Source organism: Paramisgurnus dabryanus, chromosome 16 (assembly GCF_030506205.2).
Source record: "Paramisgurnus dabryanus chromosome 16, PD_genome_1.1, whole genome shotgun sequence".
NCBI lineage: Eukaryota > Metazoa > Chordata > Actinopteri > Cypriniformes > Cobitidae > Paramisgurnus > Paramisgurnus dabryanus.
The window spans coordinates 23,568,916-23,589,656 of record NC_133352.1 but is presented as its reverse complement, the minus strand read 5'-3'; the positions used below and the strand labels follow the sequence as shown (position 1 = coordinate 23,589,656).

Below are 20,741 nucleotides of genomic sequence, written 5' to 3'. Positions count from 1 at the left end.
GAGTAAAAAAGTAATGGAATAATTTACAAATCTCATAAACTTATATTTTATTCACAGTAGAATATAAATAACATATCAAATGTTGAAAGTAAGATATTTTGAAATGTCATGCCAAATACTGGCTCATTTTGGATTTCATGAGAGCTACACATTCCAAAAAAAGTTGGGACAGGTAGCAATAAGAGGCCAGATAATTTAAATGTACATATAAGGAACAGTTGAAGGATCAATTTGCAACTTATTACGTCATTGGCAACATGATTGGGTATAAAAAAGCCTCTCAGAGTGGCAGTGTCTGTCAGAAGTCAAGATGGGCAGAGAATCCCCAATTCCCCCAATGCTGCAGCGAAAAATAGTTTTCTGAGTTTCTCAGAGAAAAATTGCAAAGAGTTTGAAGTTATCATCATCTACAGTGCAAAATATCATCCAAAGATTGAAAGAATCTGGAACAATCTCTGTGCGTAAGGGTCAAGGCCGGAAAACCATACTTGATGCCCGTGATCTTCGGGCTCTTAGACGGCACTGCATCACATACAGGAATGCTACTGTAATGGAAATCACAACATGGGGTCAGGAATACTTCCAGAAAACATTGTTGGTGAACACAATCCACCGTGTCATTCGCTGTTGCCAGCTAAAACTCTGTGGGTCAAAAAAGAAGCCATATCTAAACATGACCCAGAAGCACAGGCATTTTCCCTGGGCAAGGATCATTTAAAATGTACTGTGGCAAAGTGAAAAACTGTTCTGTGGCCTAACGAATCAAAATTTTAAGTTCTTTTTGGAAAACTGGGACACAATTTCATCCGGACTACAGAGGACAATGACAACCCAAGTTGTTTTTGGCGCTCATTTCAGAAGCCTGCATCTCTGATGGTTTGGGGTTGCATGAGTGCATGTGGCATGGTCAGCTTACACATCTGGAAAGGCACCATCAGTGCTGAAACTTTTATCCAAGTTCTAGATCCATATGATCCCATTCAGACGTCATCTCTTTCAGGGAAGACCTTGCATTTTCCAACATGACAATGCCAGACCACATACTGCATCAATTACAATGTCAAGACTGCGTAGAAGAAGGATCCGGGTACTGAAACGGCCAGCCTGCAGTCCAGATCTGTCATCCACAGAAAACATTTGGTGCATCATAAAGAGGAAGATGCAACAAAGAAGACCCAAGACAGATGAGCAACTAGAAGTCTGTATTAGACAAGAATGGGACAACATTCCTATTCCTAAACAATGGTCCTCATCCAGCTGTTCCTTATATGTACATTTAACTTTTCCGGCCTCTTATTGCTACCTGTCCCAACTTTTTTTGGAATGTGTAGCTCTCATGAAATACAAAATGAACCAATATTTGGCATGACATTTCAAAATGTATAACTTTCAACATTTGATTTGTTATCTATATTATATTGTGAACAAAATATAAGTTTATGAGATTTGTAAATTATTCCATTCCTTTTTTACTCACAATTTCCACAGTGTCCCAACTTTTTCTGTTTTGGGGTTGTATTTAATTGGGTTGTTTTACTTGTGTATTTTACATTATTTATTAAGAATGACGTGTGGTGTGCCGTAAATCTTAACACGTCTCAGGAGGAAAACTCTAGGTAAACCTTTAACCATTTGGTGTTTTGATTAAGAAAAGTCTCATGGTATCACAGTGTCTTTTTAAAAATTGTTTATATGATTGAAAAATTGTGAAATAAATAAATGTATATTTTCTTTATAACACACCAGCTTCCATCTGCGTCCTTTTAATTAGGGTGGCTTGCGTGACATCAGGTAGTTATTCTTGAACTGACTGTTTTATAATCATGATTCTATGATTTAGGTAGATTGAGATCATCTTCTGGACTGCTAAGGCCACATTTGGCGTAGTCGGCAAGGTATGTTCGGGTGGTTGCTGGTAGTGTTTTTTCTCCCCTTTCTCTCTCGTTTTCTTTAACTATATAGTTTATACATTTTTGGGTGTTTGTGTATAACTGGTGGGCAGTTAGGTATTTTAGGTAAAGGAAAAACAGTGGCTGGTAAGGAGGATCGGAGAAGCCGCCCAAGGCCAGCTGGACTTTAAGACAATTTTTTTCTGTTTTTTTTTTCTTGTTATTGTTGTTTTCTTTCTTTTCTTTTTGTCATGTCTGTAGGTTCAGAAGATCAGATTAGGGCTTTGACTGAGCAGCTCCAGCAGCTGCAAGCCGCTAATACTAGGCTTCAACAAGTAGCAACACAATCAAATGCTGTGACAGGACAGGGAGAGGTAATCAGCAGTCAGCAAGAAAGTTTAGTAAACCCAAGGTATGTCATGATCCCAAGAGAGCGGAAATGCCCAAGGTTTTCAGGTAATCAAAGTAATGGATGTCTGGGGGTTGAGGAGTGGGTAGAAGAAGCCCGTAGATGTTTAAATTCCAAACATATGACCCCTACTGAGCAGGCATTATTTCTGTTTGACCATCTCGATGGGGAAGCTAAGTCAGAGATCCGATTTCGCCCCACTGTAGATAGAAATAACCCTGATAGAATCCTGTCTATTTTGCTTGAAACATTTGGTTGTCCTCAATCTTATATTGAAGCTCAGAAACAATTTTTTCAACGACGCCAGCGTGATGGGGAATCTTTACGTGAATTTTCTCATGCAGTAATGTCTTTAATGGAGATAGTTGAGCGTAAGAATCCAGGGGGAATTCCTGATTCCAATATTGTACTTCGTGATCATTTTGCAGAGTATGTCCGGGATAATATGCTTCGCAGAGAGTTAAAACGTCTCATACGATTACAACCTAGTATGTCTTTTTTTGATGTTCGCAGTGAAGCTCTGCGTTGGTCAGACGACGGGGAGCGTCCTAGCCTTCCCCGGGCTAGAGCTTACTCTTGTGATACCCACATTGATGCTGGTGAATTGGAGGTAAACTCAAGTGCTGTAGCAGTAGAACCAGGTAAAGAAATTGGTGAATTAAAAGAAACTTTGCGCAAGCAACAAGTACAGTTAGATGCAATTTTGCAACGTTTGTCTAATCCAGGTTGGCATGCTGCCCCTAGGGGCCCCAGCACTCAGCCTCGTCGATATCGGTTTGATTCAGAGGGCCAACCTATCTGTTTGCGGTGTGGACAACCGGGTCATATAGCTAGGCACTGTCGTAATTGGGAGGGAACTCATCAAGCTGGCATAGCTGGGGAGCTTCAGAGTAGAGCTGGGGGGCGGGGCAGAAATGCTATGGGGCCCTCGGGAAACTAGCTCCATCTAGTGCTCAGAGTCAGGCTCTAGATGGTGGAGAGTGAGGCTCACCTTTAGAATCAATTATACCTTCACATTCTACACTCATTGGTCAATGTCCAGTAATGAAAGTCGTAATGGCAGGTGTAGTTGTGCCATGTCTTGTGGACACAGGATCAATGGTGTCAATTATTACAGAAGAATTTTTTGCAGAATATTTTAAACCACAGGGTCAGGGTATTCTGCAGTCATGTGGCTGGTTACAGTTGAAAGCCGCCAATGGACTAGATATCCCGTATAAAGGATATTTAGAAGTGGATGTGGAAGTACTTGGTAGAACTTTGTCTCAAATGGGTATTTTGGTTGTACGAGATCCCCCTGATGTACAGACTCAGATAAGGAAACGTAATGTTCCTGGTCTGCTGGGAATGAACATTTTGCAAAGCTGTTATCGAGAGCTGTTTAGTCAGCATGGCACTACGTTATTTCATTCCCCACCAGCTGTACCTGATGTGTTGAAACACGCTATGTCTGAATGTCAGGTCCTTGAACGTTTAAATGAGTCAGAGATTATCAGTAGTGTCGCAACTCCCCCAGGTCCCTCCATTTGTGTTCCCTCTGGGTCATTTAAATTAGTTCCAGCTTTGTGCAGACAGGGAGTTGGTCCACTTATTCCGGCTGCATTTTTAGAACCCCCAGGTATAGGTGACCAGCAACTACCCGCAGATCTCCTGATTCCATCTTCCTTGATAACTATTGGTGAGGGAACAGTTTATGTACCCCTGGTTAATATAGGTACTCAGGATAGGTGGTTAAGACCCCGCACCTTTTTGGGTAGACTTCAAATGGTTAGTGTATGTCCCCATAGTCAACCTGTAATTTTTGGTAGTAAAGAGAATTGTGAAAGTCCTACTGTGTTCATCCAGTCAGCTGAAGTAGTTACTCACACTGTCCCTGGTCTGGCCAATATATCATGGCCTAACTTAGAAGAGGCAGAACAGGAAGAGGCCAAAGCTTTGTTGGAAACGTACAGTGTGGTTTTCAGTCAGAACGATGGGGATTTAGGATGCACAAACTTGATAGAGCATGAGATTCCCTTGCTAGATAATGTACCTATTCGCCAACGTTATAGACGACTCCCACCCTCCCAGTACGATCTTGTAAAGGCTCATATCCAAGAGTTGGTAGAGCAGGGGGTAGTGCGGGTGAGTTGTAGCCCCTTCTCCTCTCCCATTGTGGTGGTCAAGAAGAAGGATGGGTCTATTCGCCTGTGGGTTGATTACCGCCAACTAAATGCGAAAACCAGGAAGGATGCGTTTCCCCTTCCACGCATAGAGGAGTCTTTGGATGCTCTGACTGGTGCTTGCATGTTCTCTACACTGGATCTGGCGAGTGGTTACAACCAGGTCCCTGTAGCTGAGAAGGATCGAGCTAAGACTGCGTTTTGTACGCCGTTTGGTCTGTTTGAATTTCAACGAATGCCATTTGGCCTTTGTAATGCCCCAGGGACATTCCAGAGATTGATGGAGCGCATCTTTGGAGATGAACGATTTCACTCCCTTCTTCTATACTTTGACGATGTGGTTGTTTTTTTCATCATCATTTCAGACTCATTTGGAGCGTTTAGAGTTAGTGTTACATCGGTTGCAACAGAATGCCCTGAAACTTAAGCTCAGAAAATGCCATTTCTTCCAGCCAGAGGTAAAATACCTTGGTCATGTCATTTCTGCATTTGGTGTCGCCACTGATCCTGATAAGATCAGTGCTGTCAAAGAGTGGAAAACTCCATCTACTGTCGTAGAACTGCGCTCCTTCTTGGGTTTTGCCTCTTATTATAGGAGGTTTGTGGAAGATTTTGCAAAGTATGCCGCCCCTCTCCATAAATTGGTAACAAAGTTGCAGCCTTCCAGTAAAAGAGCTAGGCCTAGAACAAATAGCTCCTGGAGTGATCACTGGGACTGGAGTTGTGAACAGGCATTTCATCTGCTTAAGGAGAAGTTGATTGGGGCCCCAGTGCTGGGGTATGCAGACTTTACCAAACCATTTGTTCTAGAAGTGGATGCTAGTAATCTGGGGCTGGGAGCAGTCCTGTCCCAAGAACAGGAAGGAGGTCAACGTCGGCCACTCGCATATGCAAGCCGTGGGCTTAGACCTACTGAGAGAAACATGACAAATTATTCAGCTATGAAATTAGAGTTGCTGGCACTCAAATGGGCGGTAACAGAAAAATTTAGAGATTATCTTCTTGGCTCTAAGTTTACAGTCTTTACAGACAACAATCCTCTTTGTTATCTCCGTACGGCTAAATTGGGTACCGTAGAACAACGTTGGGCATCACAGCTGGCACTCTTTGATTTCACTCTGGTATACAGACCTGGGACATCTAATAAGAATGCAGATGCACTTTCTCGCTTGCCTCCTGTCCCATTGCCAAGTTCTATGGGAGAAGTCGCCCCGGGGATCACGGTTCCGGAAGGGGTTGAACAAGCTTGTATTAAACATCATCAGCAGTGTTCTGCTCTTACATCTATGATTGAGGCTGTCCCAGCAAGAGGTAAAGCTGACCTACAAGTATTACAGGCAGAAGATGCAGTGATACAGGCTTTCTCAGTATATTGGAAACGGGGTAGGGTCCCCTCGGTTTTGGAACGGACCAAGGAATCGCCAGCAGTCTTGGAAATGGTTCGCCAGTGGGATAGAATCCAAGAACAGCAGGGAGTCTTGTATCGGCGAAGTCATGTCCCTGGGGGTAGAGAGGAAGTGCTACAGCTGTTGTTACCACAGAGACTGAAAAGTGAAGTACTTACTAATCTTCATGACCATCATGGCCATCAAGGGGTGGAACGTACGACCACCCTGGTACGTCAACGCTGTTATTGGCCCTTTATGCGTCAAGATATTGAACGTTGGTGTCAAGAGTGTACCAGGTGCCTGACAGCCAAAGCGGTACAGCCAAAAGTGAGAACTTTTATGGGCAGCCTGCTTGCTTCCAGACCTCTAGAGATTGTGGCCATTGATTTTACCACACTTGAACGAGCTAGTGATGGTAGAGAGAATCTTCTCGTTGTGACTGACGTGTTTTCCAAGTTTACTCAAGCCTATCCTACATCTGACCAGAGAGCTGGGACGGTCGTTCGGATTCTTGCAGAACGATGGTTTTACACCTATGGTGTCCCAAAACGAATCCACTCAGACCAAGGACGGAACTTTGAGGGAGAGTTACTGAAACGCCTTTGCCAGTTGTATGGAATTGAGAAGTCACGAACTAGCCCTTACCACCCAGAAGGAAATGGGCAATGTGAACGCTTTAACCGGACACTGCACGATTTGCTGCGTACTTTACCCCCAGAACAGAAAAAGAGATGGCCTCATCATCTGCCTCAGTTGCTATTTGCCTATAACACCTCAGTGCATAGCTCTACAGGATTTTCACCCTATGAGTTGATGTTTGGGAGAAAGCCTCTTCTTCCTATAGATTCACTTCTGGGATTAACTGAGGAGGTGGCATCGGGTGGGACCGTAGAAGATTGGGTTCAAGAACATCAGATGCATTTAACATCAACCTATCTTAGAGCACGAACCCAATTGGAAGCTGCAGCCGCTTCTCGAGCACAACATCGTTCAGTCCCATTGCCCATTCTGCCTAGTGGCTCATTTGTGTACAGGCGAAGTCATCCCCCTGATCGCCATAAAATCCAAGACCAGTGGGAGCCTGTTGTATATGAAGTAGTGCAATGTCTGGATGAGGTTGGATCATTATATAAAATCAAGCCCAAGGGTCAGTTAGGTCCAGAGCGGAACATCCATCGACAAGAATTGCGCCTATTGCCGATTCATTTAGGCTCCCCGCACCGATGTGCGACTGAGGTGGAGTTATTCGAAGATGTGCCTAAGGTGAAGGTTGTACTCAGCCCTGACCCTAGTACGGATGAAGAATTTGATTTGGGCGTATGCGCACCATTGAATGTACATGAGTCAGAAAGACAGAGATGTGTTGTAGCCCCGGGGTCATCCGGGTCGCTAAGAGAACAACCTGCTAGTCCAAGTTCCGATCCCGTGGAACTGGGTCAAGACCTTGAGTGTGGAAGATTGGAGGGAGAAGAACAAGCCGCAACCCAAATAACTCGACGAACCACACGGCTAACAGCAGGTCAGCACTCAAACCGTTTTCATCTTCCTCGTACAGCCGTACGAAATGAGGAGGGTGGGGAGGAGGTTACAACTCACCCTGCAGTCAATGCATTATATGCTGTGTTTAGACCCTGGTGTTGACCTTATTTTGTTTTTGTCACCGGGACGATGACATTTTATGAGGGGGGTGAATGTAAGGGGTAGGACATTAGGACCCAGTAGATGTCATCCTAGAACGCATCATCGCTTAGCTGGCTATTTAATGTGACGTAGTCACAGAGCGACAAGCCAAAGTAGCGTTTCAGCATAGCGTGTCTGTATAGCGTGGGGAATGAAAGCATCCGGATTTATCATTTAAACCAGTGTTGTTGCCACTTTGAGGTCGGAGATTGGCCGGTAGATGAATCGATTATTCTGGACAAACTGTTGCAGGTATCAAGTCAGATTATGAAATGTTGTGACTGTTTGTAAAAGCTTTTATGTTGATTTTGTATTTTCTGTCGCAGTAATACAGTTTGAGATTGTATCGAAGATAACGTACATCCTATTGTTATGGTAATGCAGTGAGATTGTGAAGACGCATTGTGCAAACACTTGTTTGCTATTCAGGTATGAATATGCCTATGACTATTGATTATATGTCTTTATGAAAGAAATGTATCTCATGACATTTTATTATTGTTATAGGACGTGTGACCAGTCACTGTTTTTCCTAGTTAGTTTTTAGATTTACAAACTGCCTACTACATTTTATATTGAGTGTTTCTGATGCCCTAGGGGCATGTGAAGAGAGTGAGAAGGGTTTTGTATTTTTGTATTATATTGTTTTTGTTTGTTTGGTTTGTTTGTTTGTTTTGGTGTCGACTCTTTCCGATAATCTGTGTATGCCATGTGAGGTGCTTTAATTGAAATACTTCGGTTGTGTGTAGTTTTCCACGGAGACAAACGCCTGTAGTGGTGTGAAGTGAATGGGTGTTATTGCTGTGAATCACGTGTAATCTATTTAATTGGGTTGTTTTACTTGTGTATTTTACATTATTTATTAAGAATGACGTGTGGTGTGCCGTAAATCTTAACACGTCTCAGGAGGAAAACTCTAGGTAAACCTTTAACCATTTGGTGTTTTGATTAAGAAAAGTCTCATGGTATCACAGTGTCTTTTTAAAAATTGTTTATATGATTGAAAAATTGTGAAATAAATAAATGTATATTTTCTTTATAACACACCAACTTCCATCTGCGTCCTTTTAATTAGGGTGGCTTGCGTGACATCAGGTAGTTATTCTTGAACTGACTGTTTTATAATCATGATTCTATGATTTAGGTAGATTGAGATCATCTTCTGGACTGCTTAGGCCACACTTATATTATCTGTAAGGAATTTCTTAAACCATGTGAGCTTTGTAGATTCCAATTAAAAGGATTTAAGTCTTCTGATTTGAAGGAATAAGTATTGGCAAGTTTGCAAATTAATTATATCATGGTACATTACCACATAAAAACGAAATAGTGAGTTATTGGACTGGCTAAGATGCACGTTTGCTTTAAAAAAGACGAAATCACTATGTAAATATTGGTAGGCATAAGTACTTTAATAATGCTGCTCCATCAACTCCGACAGGACGAGGTAATATGTCCCATAGGTTACTTGCCGCGGCTGCTTCATATCGTCTAACCATGTGACGATTGATGGGACATTATAAGACTATCCGAGCATCGTATGAAGTTTTAACCGTGCTCTTAATTTAAAACATTTACAGTAGTAGCAATATTTGTCTTTTGGCTAAAGTTATAGTGAACTACAAACAATCTTCTAACCACCAAACTAGCTACCGAATGCACTGTGCCATGTTAGCAGCGGAAGTCGGTTGACAAAATGCGGAAGAACGAAGAATTAAAAAAGGGGCGGGGCGGAATAAGGTGAATACCTCAGAGTCAATTCCATTGACGTGTTTGCACACTATATTCAGCTGGTCAACAATAAAGACGTTTCCTCATAGCGCTTAGCAGCGCAGCATCGAGTGAAGATTTTGATAGGGAACAGGGGAAATGTCTGAGAATAAAAACGTTTTGTTCAAAAAACTTTTATAAGTTTTACCAGGGAATTCCTTTGCACTGCGATTGCAATGCTTTAACAACTAATATAAAGCTATATCAATATTATTGTTTTTGCAAATCTATATCTTCAAATGAAGACAAACAAGGAGACAGGTTTAAAGCTATAGAGAAAGTTTACAAAGGGTTCTAACCACAACAAACAAAGAAAAATACTAAAGCTTGTTTTAAGTGCTTAAATTTGTAAAATTACCAGCTTCAGATAAGACGTCTCTGCTGTGTGTCAGTAATCCTGGAGCTTTTATTATAAATCTAACCCAACCTTGAAACTTCTATCAGTGTACATATGACCTGATTAATAGGAAATGTATAACAAATATTTAAACAAGAATAAAAAACAATGTTGAACTCTAATTTTAACACGCCTACATGTCATGAGCCCTTTCATTTTGTGAAGTAAGTGATATAGAAATAAATTTGAATTGAAACTTTGAATTTCATAATATTAAGTAGAGAAATATATTTACCCTTGGTATTTCAACTTTAAATGAGTTGCTTTATGAGACCCTTAACACTGGCTTACTCAGTGGTTAACCCATTATGCATTATATAAATTACTTTTATATTACACCACAGAGATGTTAACCTCCATTCGTATTTGTTTGCAATGGAATGGAGCCCAGGAAAAATTTCTGAGAACAAAGTCTCTATTAAACAATCATTACTCCATCCAAGCTCCTACTTTACATAGCAGCTTGGCTTATCTTCCAGGAGCCAAAAGATCATTTGACGCCGCTTTTCATCACGGTTTTCTTTAAAATAATAAAAAAGGGCCAAATTCCCATTGCTACATTATCTACAATCCTAAAGTAAAATCCACCAATTAGAGTTGCCATTACTATAAAAACAGAAATTGTGTATTAGACTGTATCAAGATTTTGAAGATGTTTGTATATACTGTAGGTATACCGAAGGTTAATACGACCTTAAAAACAGCTGTGTTTGCTCTTAAAAAAAAACTGAAATTAATTATATTATTTTTCATTTATGCATTTGCAGACACTTTTTTCTAAAGTGCCTACAGATAGGAGCGAGCAGGGCACAAACTAATGTGGGGTTAATTGTCACATGTCTACTTTACATATTTATACAGGGCATCGGTTTAGAAAAGTTATTGTGATTTGAAAAGAGATAAAAAATAGAAAGCAGTGAAAAACAGCAACATTGTATGTGATAAATGCAATCATTGTACACTGGTGAGAGAATTTTTATTGAATATTTGCACAGACAGGTAGGCTAACAAACATGTTTAGTATTTGTTGCTAGCACACATACACACAGAGATGCACACATTTTACTGCTTTACAAACAGATATACAGTAAAGGTGTACTGTAAATGGAAATGATACTTTCAAGCATAAGAAAGACATTAATTCACAATAACTAATTATTAATAATGCCTTCATCATAATGTGTTGGCCAGCCTTGTTCACATGCTACAACAATATAACGAGTGGACTTGTGACCTCTGTATTCACAATTTGGGCGTCTAGTCCCACTCTTTAATGTGCATGTAATCACAGGGAAAGGATTTAGGCTTATGTACAGGTTTCTTTGGTAGTTATATATTCTTCCACCACCAGTACAAACTGATTTAACTGTGTTTCCATTTGCTTGTATAAAGGTGTTAACCTCTTTGCATTCGTTCGTATTGGGTTTTGTGATGTGTCTACTGCGAATCACACTGGTGCAGATATGCTCATTCATGTTGCCATTCACATGCTGATTCAGGAATGTCTTATAGCGTTCCCTTACATCTGCTGGTTGAGCATCAGTGGACAATGAAGCACACAAGACCAGCAGAAGAATCACAGCAGACTGATGCATCTTTATGACCTGGTGAGCAATGCATGTATTAAGGCAATACTGTCATTTGACAAAATAATGCAAAATATATAAGCAATGAATAAGCCATGATAACATACTGTACCTCAATTTCTAGCTCCAAAAGTTGTCTTTTGTCTGCAGGCTATAAAACAACAAAAAGCATGATAACTATCAAACTTATGAAAAAACAAGAGGAAACTTACTAACTGTTACTTGTTAGTCAGTAACACATGAGTGTTTTATAACATCTCTGTGTTATCGTTGATACAACACACGTTGTTTTATCACATCTTGTGTTGTCCCTTTTATTTATTTTAATACAAAATCAACACAACATGACACATAGGGCGGTTTCCCGGACATGGATTAGCTTAAATCAGGACTAGGCCTTAGTTTAATTAGGAAATATAGCAAAGTTTTAACAAACATGCCTAACTAAAACATTACATTTGTGCATTTTAAGGCAAAACAAAGGGCACTGATGCATTTTAAGATATGTCAGTGCAAGTTGTTTTTAGTTTGGACAGCTCTTTTATTTTAGTCTAGGACTAATCCCTGTCCAAAAACCGCCCCATATAAAATAACACAAAATGTGTTAAATAGGATAACACAAAACAATGTGTAAAAAATTAACACGTCTTTTCTTAAAGTTATTATAAACCTGAAATTACTTTTAAAATGTATAAATGATTTACATATTACATTTATTTAATTAGTTAATTACTTTTCTCTTTCACTTCAAGAAGCATTTATACAACTACTGCGGCTTTAGAACAATTGTACTGCTTTTTATGAATGCTTTTAAAGATTACTTATGTATCATCTCTTTTCATATTGACTAGAAAACTAGTTTTAACAAACAAGCCTTGCTAAAAACATTACATAAAAATAGCATTTTGAGGCAAAACTATTTGCCTGCTCTGATGTATTTTAAGATATGTCAGTGCAAGTCGTTTTCTGTTTGGACAGATTTTACATTTATTTTAGTCTAGGACTAGTCTAATCCCTGTCCGGGAAACCACCTCATATGTTAAAAAACAGCAATGTAAAAATACAGGATTTTTAATTAAAGCTATGTAAACTTTAACTCACGCTTTGTAGGGCGTCTGTATATAAACCTGTGGCTCAAATCTTAAAGTGTTGCCGTCTCTTGTCAACTCAGGCTTTAAATACTCGGGCATGTGCTCATGAAATTGAGACATTTACATTAAACAGGCAATTGCATGAAACATGAAGAGGATCTTGTGTGGTAAGAAGCTCCCCAAGTGGTGAAAAAACAAAACCCTGCCGTTTCAGTATAACCAACTCGGAGTTAAACTTGAACTCTGAGTTGACTTACTCTGAGATTGGAAACTCTGAGTTTTCGGTTACAGAACTGTCAAGTTATCACAATAAGTTCAGCTCTGCCCAAACTTGAAAATGGCTTGTTCAACACATTAAGGATGCAAAGGGACAACTCAATTCCTTTTTGGTCTATTTATTTCTCTTCCAGATGGTTTTCAGAAACAGTTGAATTGTTGAATATAGATGAACGAATTGAGAGAAGTAAAGAGAATAGGCAATAGGTTGATAACCTTAAATATAATCAAAAAATAACATGCATTAAATTACTTCACATAATAAACAATGCATGACAAAACAAAGCATGGCTTTAAGTAAAGGGTTTAAACATCTCAAAAATAACCAGAAAATAAACATGCATTACTTCACACAATAAAGAATGCATGACAAAACAAAGCATTGCTTTAAGTAAAGGGTTTGTTTAAACATTTCAATTTAATCTAACACTCCATGCAATAACTTCCATTGCCACATTATCTGCACTAAAACACATTCAAAATAGGAGTCATCACTCCTACTAGAATTAAACATTTAATTTGTGCAAACAATGAATGCAACATAGTAAAATCATTCAAACATTACATACCAGTTGCGTCTTTAAGGTTGAACAATGAGCTGTTTCTCTGGTTTTCAGATTGAGGAATACAAGCAATAAAAATGGTAAGCTAAGCTAACCACAAACATTTTATACCCATGCTTATCTGTCAGGTGCACATGTAAAAGCAATCCCTCCAGCAGCACTGGCTAAATCATTAGTTCCACTTGTACATTTGGGTTATCTGCCCTCTTCAGGCCTGGAGTGGAAAAACAGCAGCTCTGCTGTTTTGACAAAACACCTTCCACTTGACCTCCTGGTTCTTGAACCCAAGGAGGTCACACAAACATCTGGGTTAGCAGGTTTACTTAAGTTGTCAGGTTCTTTCCTTTCTTCTACAGGAAGTAAAACAATGATACGTCTGACATCCCTATAAAGAATGGTAGCAGGTATTTTGGTTGAGAGTTTCTTTGATTTCTCTTGAGCAGGCTTTACAGTTGGGACTGGATAGCTGGGAAAAGATCTGACATACACATCTCTGATGATGCCCTTCTTGTCAATGTTGACACTGATGACCCTGCCAAGTCTATACTGACCCCTCCAGGCATTTTGGTCTGCCAGCCAGACAACATCTCCAACAGCCACATTCCTCTGTGTTGTGTGCCATTTACTCCTCACAAATAGATTGGGACCAGCCAACTCCACTTCCTCCAGAAACGATTAACTTCTGTTTGAATAGCTCTTAATCTTTTGTATGGGTAGTTTTCAAATTCAAAGCATCCAAGATCACCTCTGGGTCCGGTCCGTCCAAGCAGAAGAGAATTTGGGCTGATGTATTCTATCCAGTCCTCCCGGCTTTGAGTCCTGGCATCTATGGGCCTCTCATTGGCGAGGTTAGCAGCCATGTAGAGGAATGTTTGAAACTCACTCCATGTGAAGAGTCCCTCTCCTCCTATGTTACGCAGGGCCCGCTTCACAGTGCGAACAGCTGCTTCAGCAGCTCCATTTCTGTGAGGGGAGTCTGCTGGGTGAATTTTCCAGCTCCATTCTGTTCCATGCTTGGAAGCTTCATTTTCAAGCTCAGATTTACTCTGTTGATCCAGGAAAAGGTAAAGCTCTTTAAGGGCAGGTTTAGCACCAACAAAGTTTTTTCCAGGATCTGACCACAGTTTCTTTGGATGCCCTCTTAATGCTGTGAATCTTTGGTAGGAGAGTAGGAAGCCTTCAGTTGACTGCTCACTGGCAATATCTGTGTATATAGCTCTTGATGCCATGCAGCAAAAGACAATTCCCCACACCTTGAGCTTGACTTTCTTTCTCACCTCGTCCTTAACTTCATACGGTCCAAATAAGTCCACCGTTTTGTACTCAAATGGTCTGGCTGGTGTTATTTGTTCAGGTGGAAGGTCACTCATGATCTGCTGACACTTTTTGGCCCTTGCCTTTCTGCACTCCACACAGTTGTCAACGCTCTTCTTAGCCAGCTTTCGACCTTTAATCACCCACGCTCTCTTCCTCATCCAGAGAAGTGTACCTGCTATTTCTTCATGGTTTGAAAGTTCTACCTTCTTGGGCTGCTAAGAACAGGTCTCTTAGTGCATCTTCACACTCCCCAACAGGAAGTACAGCTTGTTTGGCACTGTTTGTTGAAAGAATTTCCTCCCACTTTGGTTTATCTGAGGCTGTATTCTTGATCAACATCTTTCTCCATCTCGTTGCAGCTCTCCAAACCCAAGCAATGACTCGGATCAGCCTGGTCAAGCTTCTGAATTTCCTGATGTCAATCAGTTTTGTTACCGCAGAACTGGCTGGTGGTCTTCGGATCCGAGTCTTCGGTTCATCTGAGTTATCTTGCCCATTTTGCTGTACATCACTCTGACTTTCCTTCTTCTGAACTCTCACTTCAGGAAGTACATCACCTTTGTTTCTCTTGGCTTGCGCTCTGGTCAGTAATGCAGAGAAGGATTTCCTTTGAAGCTTGTCTAGGCCTTCCTTGGCATACGCGGCAACTTCTTTGGCTGACTTATGTGGCCACTCTTCAATAGGTCGCTGCAGGAACGCTGGCCCATTTTGCCACATGGAATCTTCCTGGAGGTCTTCAGGGGCTGCCCCTCTTGTTATGATATCTGCAACGTTCAGGCTTCCGGGGATCCACCACCAGTCTTCGACAGATGTGGATTTCTGGATCTCTCCCGACTCTGTTTGCAAAGAATGTTTGATATCCATAACGGTCTCTCTGGATCGCTCCCAACACAGTTTGACTGTCCAGCAGATGAAGCCATTGTTTAATCTCCATTCGATTGTGTTTTTCGACATACTTTCTAAGTCGTGCTGCATAGACAGCACCACAGATTTCAGCTTTCACTGGTTCTCCCTTTTGGTCCAATGGTGTAAGCTTTGCTTTGGATTCAACCAATCTGATTTGGATGCCTTGCTTCGTCTCCCATCTGAAGTATACTACGGCTCCATAGCTTTTGTCACTTCCATCAGAGAACGTTATTCCCCAAGGTTTTCCGATCCAATTGACCGGTGTAAGGCTTCTGTGGAAAGTAATTTGGCCAAGACGTGTGTATTCTTCAAATAGTTGGATGGCTTCTTCTCTCAACTTTTCAGACAAAGGCTTATCCCAAGTGTCTCGGGTCAGAGTTTTTCCTCCAGCTTCCTGAAACGCCTTTCTGACCAGAATGGCGCCCTTTTGTTTGGCAGGTGTAACAAGGCCTATTGGGTCATACAGGCTAGCTACTTGGCTTAGCAGTTCTCTTCTTGTCAGTGGGTTTGGGGTTTTCCCTCTCACCTCTTCATTAAGGAGATTTTGACCGACTCTCATTTTCTTTTTTCTCTTTGAGAAATTGATTGAAGTCATGAGGTACAGTTTATCCTCTTCAACAAAGTATCCAACTACAATGGCTTTGTTGTCTCCTTCCCTCATTTGGTTTGGGAGAATGAGTACTGTGCTTGACTCCGCTCCTTGTTCTCCTGGTACTATCTCCTGCCTCCCACTTTGGCCTGACCGGACCCAGGGCTTGAGAAAGAAACCACCCACCTTCAGCATCTCGTCGACTAATTTGATGTTTTGGTCCAGCTTTTGCAAGTCATTATTGGAGGTCAGGACATCATCAACATAGGTATCCTCTTCAAGGATCCTGCATTCTTCCTCCAGGTCAGTGAACATGGGCAATTTTGCAGTCTATCTCATGGCCAGTTTCGCAATGCACCCTGCTGGTCGATCGCCAATGTTGACTCTTGTGATGGCATACTCTTCAATCTCCCCTTCCTCAGTGTCTCTCCAGAGAAATCTGTGGAGGTGCATCTCCAGGTCTTCTAGCCACACAGAATTGTACATCTTCTTGATGTCGCCAAGGGCAGCATGGACGCCTTTCCTGAACCTGAGCAGTACATCGGGCCCTTTCAGCAGAAGGTCATTCATGCTGACTCCTTTAAACTTCTGGCTGCTATTCCATACCAGTCGCACAGGTGTTGTGAGAGAGTGCGGGTTTGGCGCCACCAAGTGGCTGACATACCATACTGGTCCCTTCCAGCTGGCAACGATCTCTTCAGTGAGTTTCTTTGCTGATTTTCTCTTCACCATCTCATGGACTTGAGCTGTGTATGCCGTTCTCCACTCTGGCTCTTTTTTGAGTTGTTTTTCCGTTCTCAAGAAGGTGGCTTCAACCCCACTCCTGTTGTTGGGAAGGGAACTTGGATCTTGAATCCAGGGATATTTTGTGTCCCAGTGTGGTTCATCACTATGAGCATCTGTTTTGATGTAGGTGAGGCCTTTCCTTATAATTTCCAGCTCTCTTTCCTCACTTAAGGTCATTTCCTTTCCTCCTGGTTGACAGTTGCCACACCGACATCCTCCACACTTTGGTTCACAAGCTGCCCCTATGCTGTCCCATTTCCACCAGTCTAAGAACTCTCTGTGAGCAACTGTGCCTTTGGTTTCAGCTATGTACTCTTGTGTCTTAGTTAACTCTTGATACTTGACAGTGGTTGCTCTCATGGATCTAGCAAAGTGAGTTTCAGACCTGTGTGCGACCATATCCACCTCTTCAAACAGATCTGGATGTGCTCCACCAACCATCTTCCCTAACGGGCCTTCCCACAAGACAAGGTCTCCAATCACCTTTAATCGTTGTGGAGCAAGTCTTCCTTCGCGGTGGCTTATTAAAAGCTCAATGCTCTCTGGTCTCTTTAGATCTCCTAGATTGACTTCTGGGAAGAACTTCTTGAGTTGCTCAGGTTTAATGACTCTGTGGATGTTGGCAATTTCATTCAAACCATAGCAGACAAGCTCATGAGCTCTTTCCGTACCTCTAGGCATTTTGACTCTCACTCTGAGGAGATATCTTCTGGTTTTAACCTTCATGGCCATTCCTCCGACTCCGTGGACAACTAAAGTGATGTTTTCACTTCGAAGATTTAATCTCCTGGCAGCTTTGTGAGTGATGTAGTTTGTATCAGATGCCAAGTCAATCAGTGTTCCAACTTTTTGTCCTGCATTTGCAGTTACCTCAAGCAGCATTAGAATAACTGGCAATTCTTCTACTGACTCACTCACTCACTCCAAGCTGATTCTTCGCAACACAGTTTGTCTTGGCAGAAAAATTCAAGAAAGCTTTCACCAATATTGCTGCAATCTCTGGGGAGAGCTTAGATACAAATTCCTCTTGCTCCTCGGTAAGCTTAGGCCTTCTCACCTTGGATTTCCTTCTGTCTGAGTCACTCCTTTTGAAGTCCCCCTTCAGGCAAAGAAAGAAATGGTGGTCTTTTTTACAATCTCCGTTCCTGCACAGGTAAGTGTCTTTACATTCACCATCTTCTCCATGACAGACTAAGCATCTCTTGCAGGCCCCCAGCTTTTCTACAACATCCAGCTTTTCTATTGCCCAGGTGAAAAAGTAGTACACTTCCATAGTGTACTTAAAGTGCTTTATTTTCGCACACTAATTTTGTACTTAATATACTAAAAAGTAATCTTTAGTACTTCTTAAGATGTTCTTAAAATCATCTAAGTGTACTTCACTGTGCTATTTTGAGACACCATGAATATGAACTAAAATGCATTTTTAACATACTATCTCTGTATTAAAAAATGTATTTACTTAACACTTGAATTAAACTTGAACTCAACTTTCATACAAAGATGGGTTCAAGTTTACTAAAAGTGGTATCTAAATACATTTTTTAAATACATTTTTAGCACATTTTAGTTCATAACTCAATTCCTTTTTGGTCCATTTATTTCTCTTCCAGATGGTTTTCAGAAACAGTTGAATTGTTGAATATAGATGAACGAATTGAGAGAAGTAAAGAGAATAGGCAATAGGTTGATAACCTTAAAGATAATCAAAAAATAACATGCATTAAATTACTTCACATAATAAACAATGCATGACAAAACAAAGCATGGCTTTAAGTAAAGGAATTGTTTAAACATCTCAAAAATAACCAGAAAATAAACATGCATTACTTCACACAATAAAGAATGCATGACAAAACAAAGCATTGCTTTAAGTAAAGGGATTATTTAAACATTTCAATTTAATCTAACACTCCATGCAATAACTTCCATTGCCACATTATCTGCACTAAAACACATTCAAAATAGGAGTCATCACTCCTACTAGAATTAAACATTTAATTTGTGCAAACAATGAATGCAACATAGTAAAATCATTCAAACATTACATACCAGTTGCGTCTTTAATGTTGAACAATGAGCTGTTTCTCTGGTTTTCAGATTGAGGAATACAAGCAATAAAAATGGTAGCTAGCTAACCACAAACATTTTATACCCATGCTTATCTGGCAGGTGCACATGTAAAAGCAGTCCCTCCAGCAACACTGGCTAAATCATTAGTTCCACTTGTACATTTGGGTTATCTGCCCTCTTCAGGCCTGGAGTGGAAAAACAGCAGCTCTGCTCATTCTCAGTATATTCTATGTTTTGACAAAACATGAAATGAGCTGAAATTAGTTAGCTCAATCGACTTAATAGTCATTTCAATATTTTGTTTAAATTTAAGTTTAATTCATAAAATATATAAAGCACTAAAGTAAAATGATTTCCACTGGCAATTTGATTATAACTTAAAGACAGCTAAAAAATATTTGACAGTGTACGTAATAAAAATGAACGCAATGAATGAATGTACTAAAGCAACTAACAAGCTTAAACATCGCTACTACTTTAAAATGGGGAGGAGACCACAAGTCTGAGTTTACAGGATAAAACCTCTCCCGACCAGAGAGTAAGTTACCCTGGAAACAGACTTTGAGTATAAGTTACCTCTCCTTCTGAAACAGACTTGACTTACCCCGCTGTCTCAGGTTTTACATATACCTCCCATTTTAAATTGGAAAACTCCAAATTTCCCTTATTTCAGGTTAACATACTCAGAGTTTTCACTTAACCTTTCTGAAACAGGCTCTGATGTCTTCATTACCTTATTGACTCACAACATTTCACAAAATGTATTGACAAAATAATGTGCACACTCATTGTTATTGGGGTAATTTTTTGTGTAGGCTACTGTGAGAAAATACATATTGCAATTATCAATTGTTTACTGTGTTACTTTTGATTGTTTAGGTTGCATGCCATTATAAAACAAGTTGTGTCCAGCAGTGTTTAATTTTAAGAGATCCTATAATGCCCTTTTTCAAAATTTTGAATTTGTTTCTGGTGTGTACTTTTCCATCGTTGATTGTTCCAAAAACAATTAACCGGCCACTTTATTACTGTAAAAAAATCTTTAATTGTTTAAAAACTGTTATTTTCTGGAATCGGGGCGCCAGAAAATTACTTTCAATTAACAGGAAAAAACTGACATAAAAACACAGATATTGACTGTATAATAACGGATGTACATATACAGTCTATAACTTGAATTTTACATAATATATTGTATATTTTTCCAGCCTTTTAATGTGTAATGAAGGGTACTTTCTTGTTGAAAAATGGTCAAAACACCTATAAATACGGGTAAACAGTGATTATTCAGCCTTTTCATGTTTAATAAAGAACATTTGCTTGTATAAAAATTGTCAAAATACCTTTTAATATGGTTAAACCGAGCTATAATTCAGCCTTTTAATGTTTAATATCTGGTATTTACTTGTTGAAAAACAGTCAAAATACCTATAAATAAGGGTGAACACAGCTATTGTTCTGCTTTTTAATGTTTTATAAAGGATATTTCCTTGTATAAAAAAAGTCGAAATAGCTATTATTATGGTAAAAACCAGCTAATATCCAGCATTTTCATGTTTATTGAAGGATATTTACTTGTGTAAAACAGTCAAATTATCTCTAAATTTGATTAAATATTGCTTAACACAATTAAATAGCCTTAAAAATGCAAAAGAATGCCATTATTTGTTGGGTTTTGAAATGTAATTGCATGACAAAACCTTGCATTTTAATTAATGTAATAAAAACATTCATGTTAAATTTTAAAATGTCTGTTGTTCCCCTTTAAAAAATAGCCTACATTAAAAAGAAATAACTTTAGTTATAATTTCAGTTAATTTTACATGATACAATACCAGCTCTTACAAACAGAATACAGT

The 20,741-nt window shown here is 39.9% G+C and overlaps 1 protein-coding gene and 1 long non-coding RNA gene across 3 annotated transcripts in view; both read right to left on the bottom strand.

Annotated features, from left to right (window-relative positions):
- LOC141280874 (uncharacterized) overlaps positions 1 to 9,707 on the bottom strand; it is a 35,271-nt gene extending 25,564 nt beyond the window's left edge. Inside the window, exon 1 of the long non-coding RNA XR_012335194.1 lies at positions 9,657 to 9,707. This is a non-coding gene — a long non-coding RNA (uncharacterized lncRNA). The remainder of the gene's footprint in view (positions 1 to 9,656) is intronic.
- A 965-nt stretch (positions 9,708 to 10,672) lies between these two features.
- rnasel3 (ribonuclease like 3) lies at positions 10,673 to 18,960 on the bottom strand. 2 transcript variants are annotated; one of them, XM_073812181.1, is made up of 3 exons: positions 18,862 to 18,960; positions 11,394 to 11,432; positions 10,673 to 11,299 (listed from the first exon to the last, which is right to left on the bottom strand). In XM_073812181.1, the coding sequence occupies exon 3, from the start codon at positions 11,288 to 11,290 to the stop codon at positions 10,847 to 10,849; it is 444 nt and encodes a 147-aa protein (XP_073668282.1). In that variant the 5' UTR covers positions 11,291 to 11,299; positions 11,394 to 11,432; positions 18,862 to 18,960; the 3' UTR covers positions 10,673 to 10,846. The 2 variants fall into 2 exon arrangements, with proteins under 2 accessions (XP_073668282.1, XP_065126450.2); XM_065270378.2 differs by lacking the exon at positions 18,862 to 18,960 and adding an exon at positions 12,383 to 12,495.
- Between the last annotated feature and the right edge of the window lie 1,781 nt (positions 18,961 to 20,741).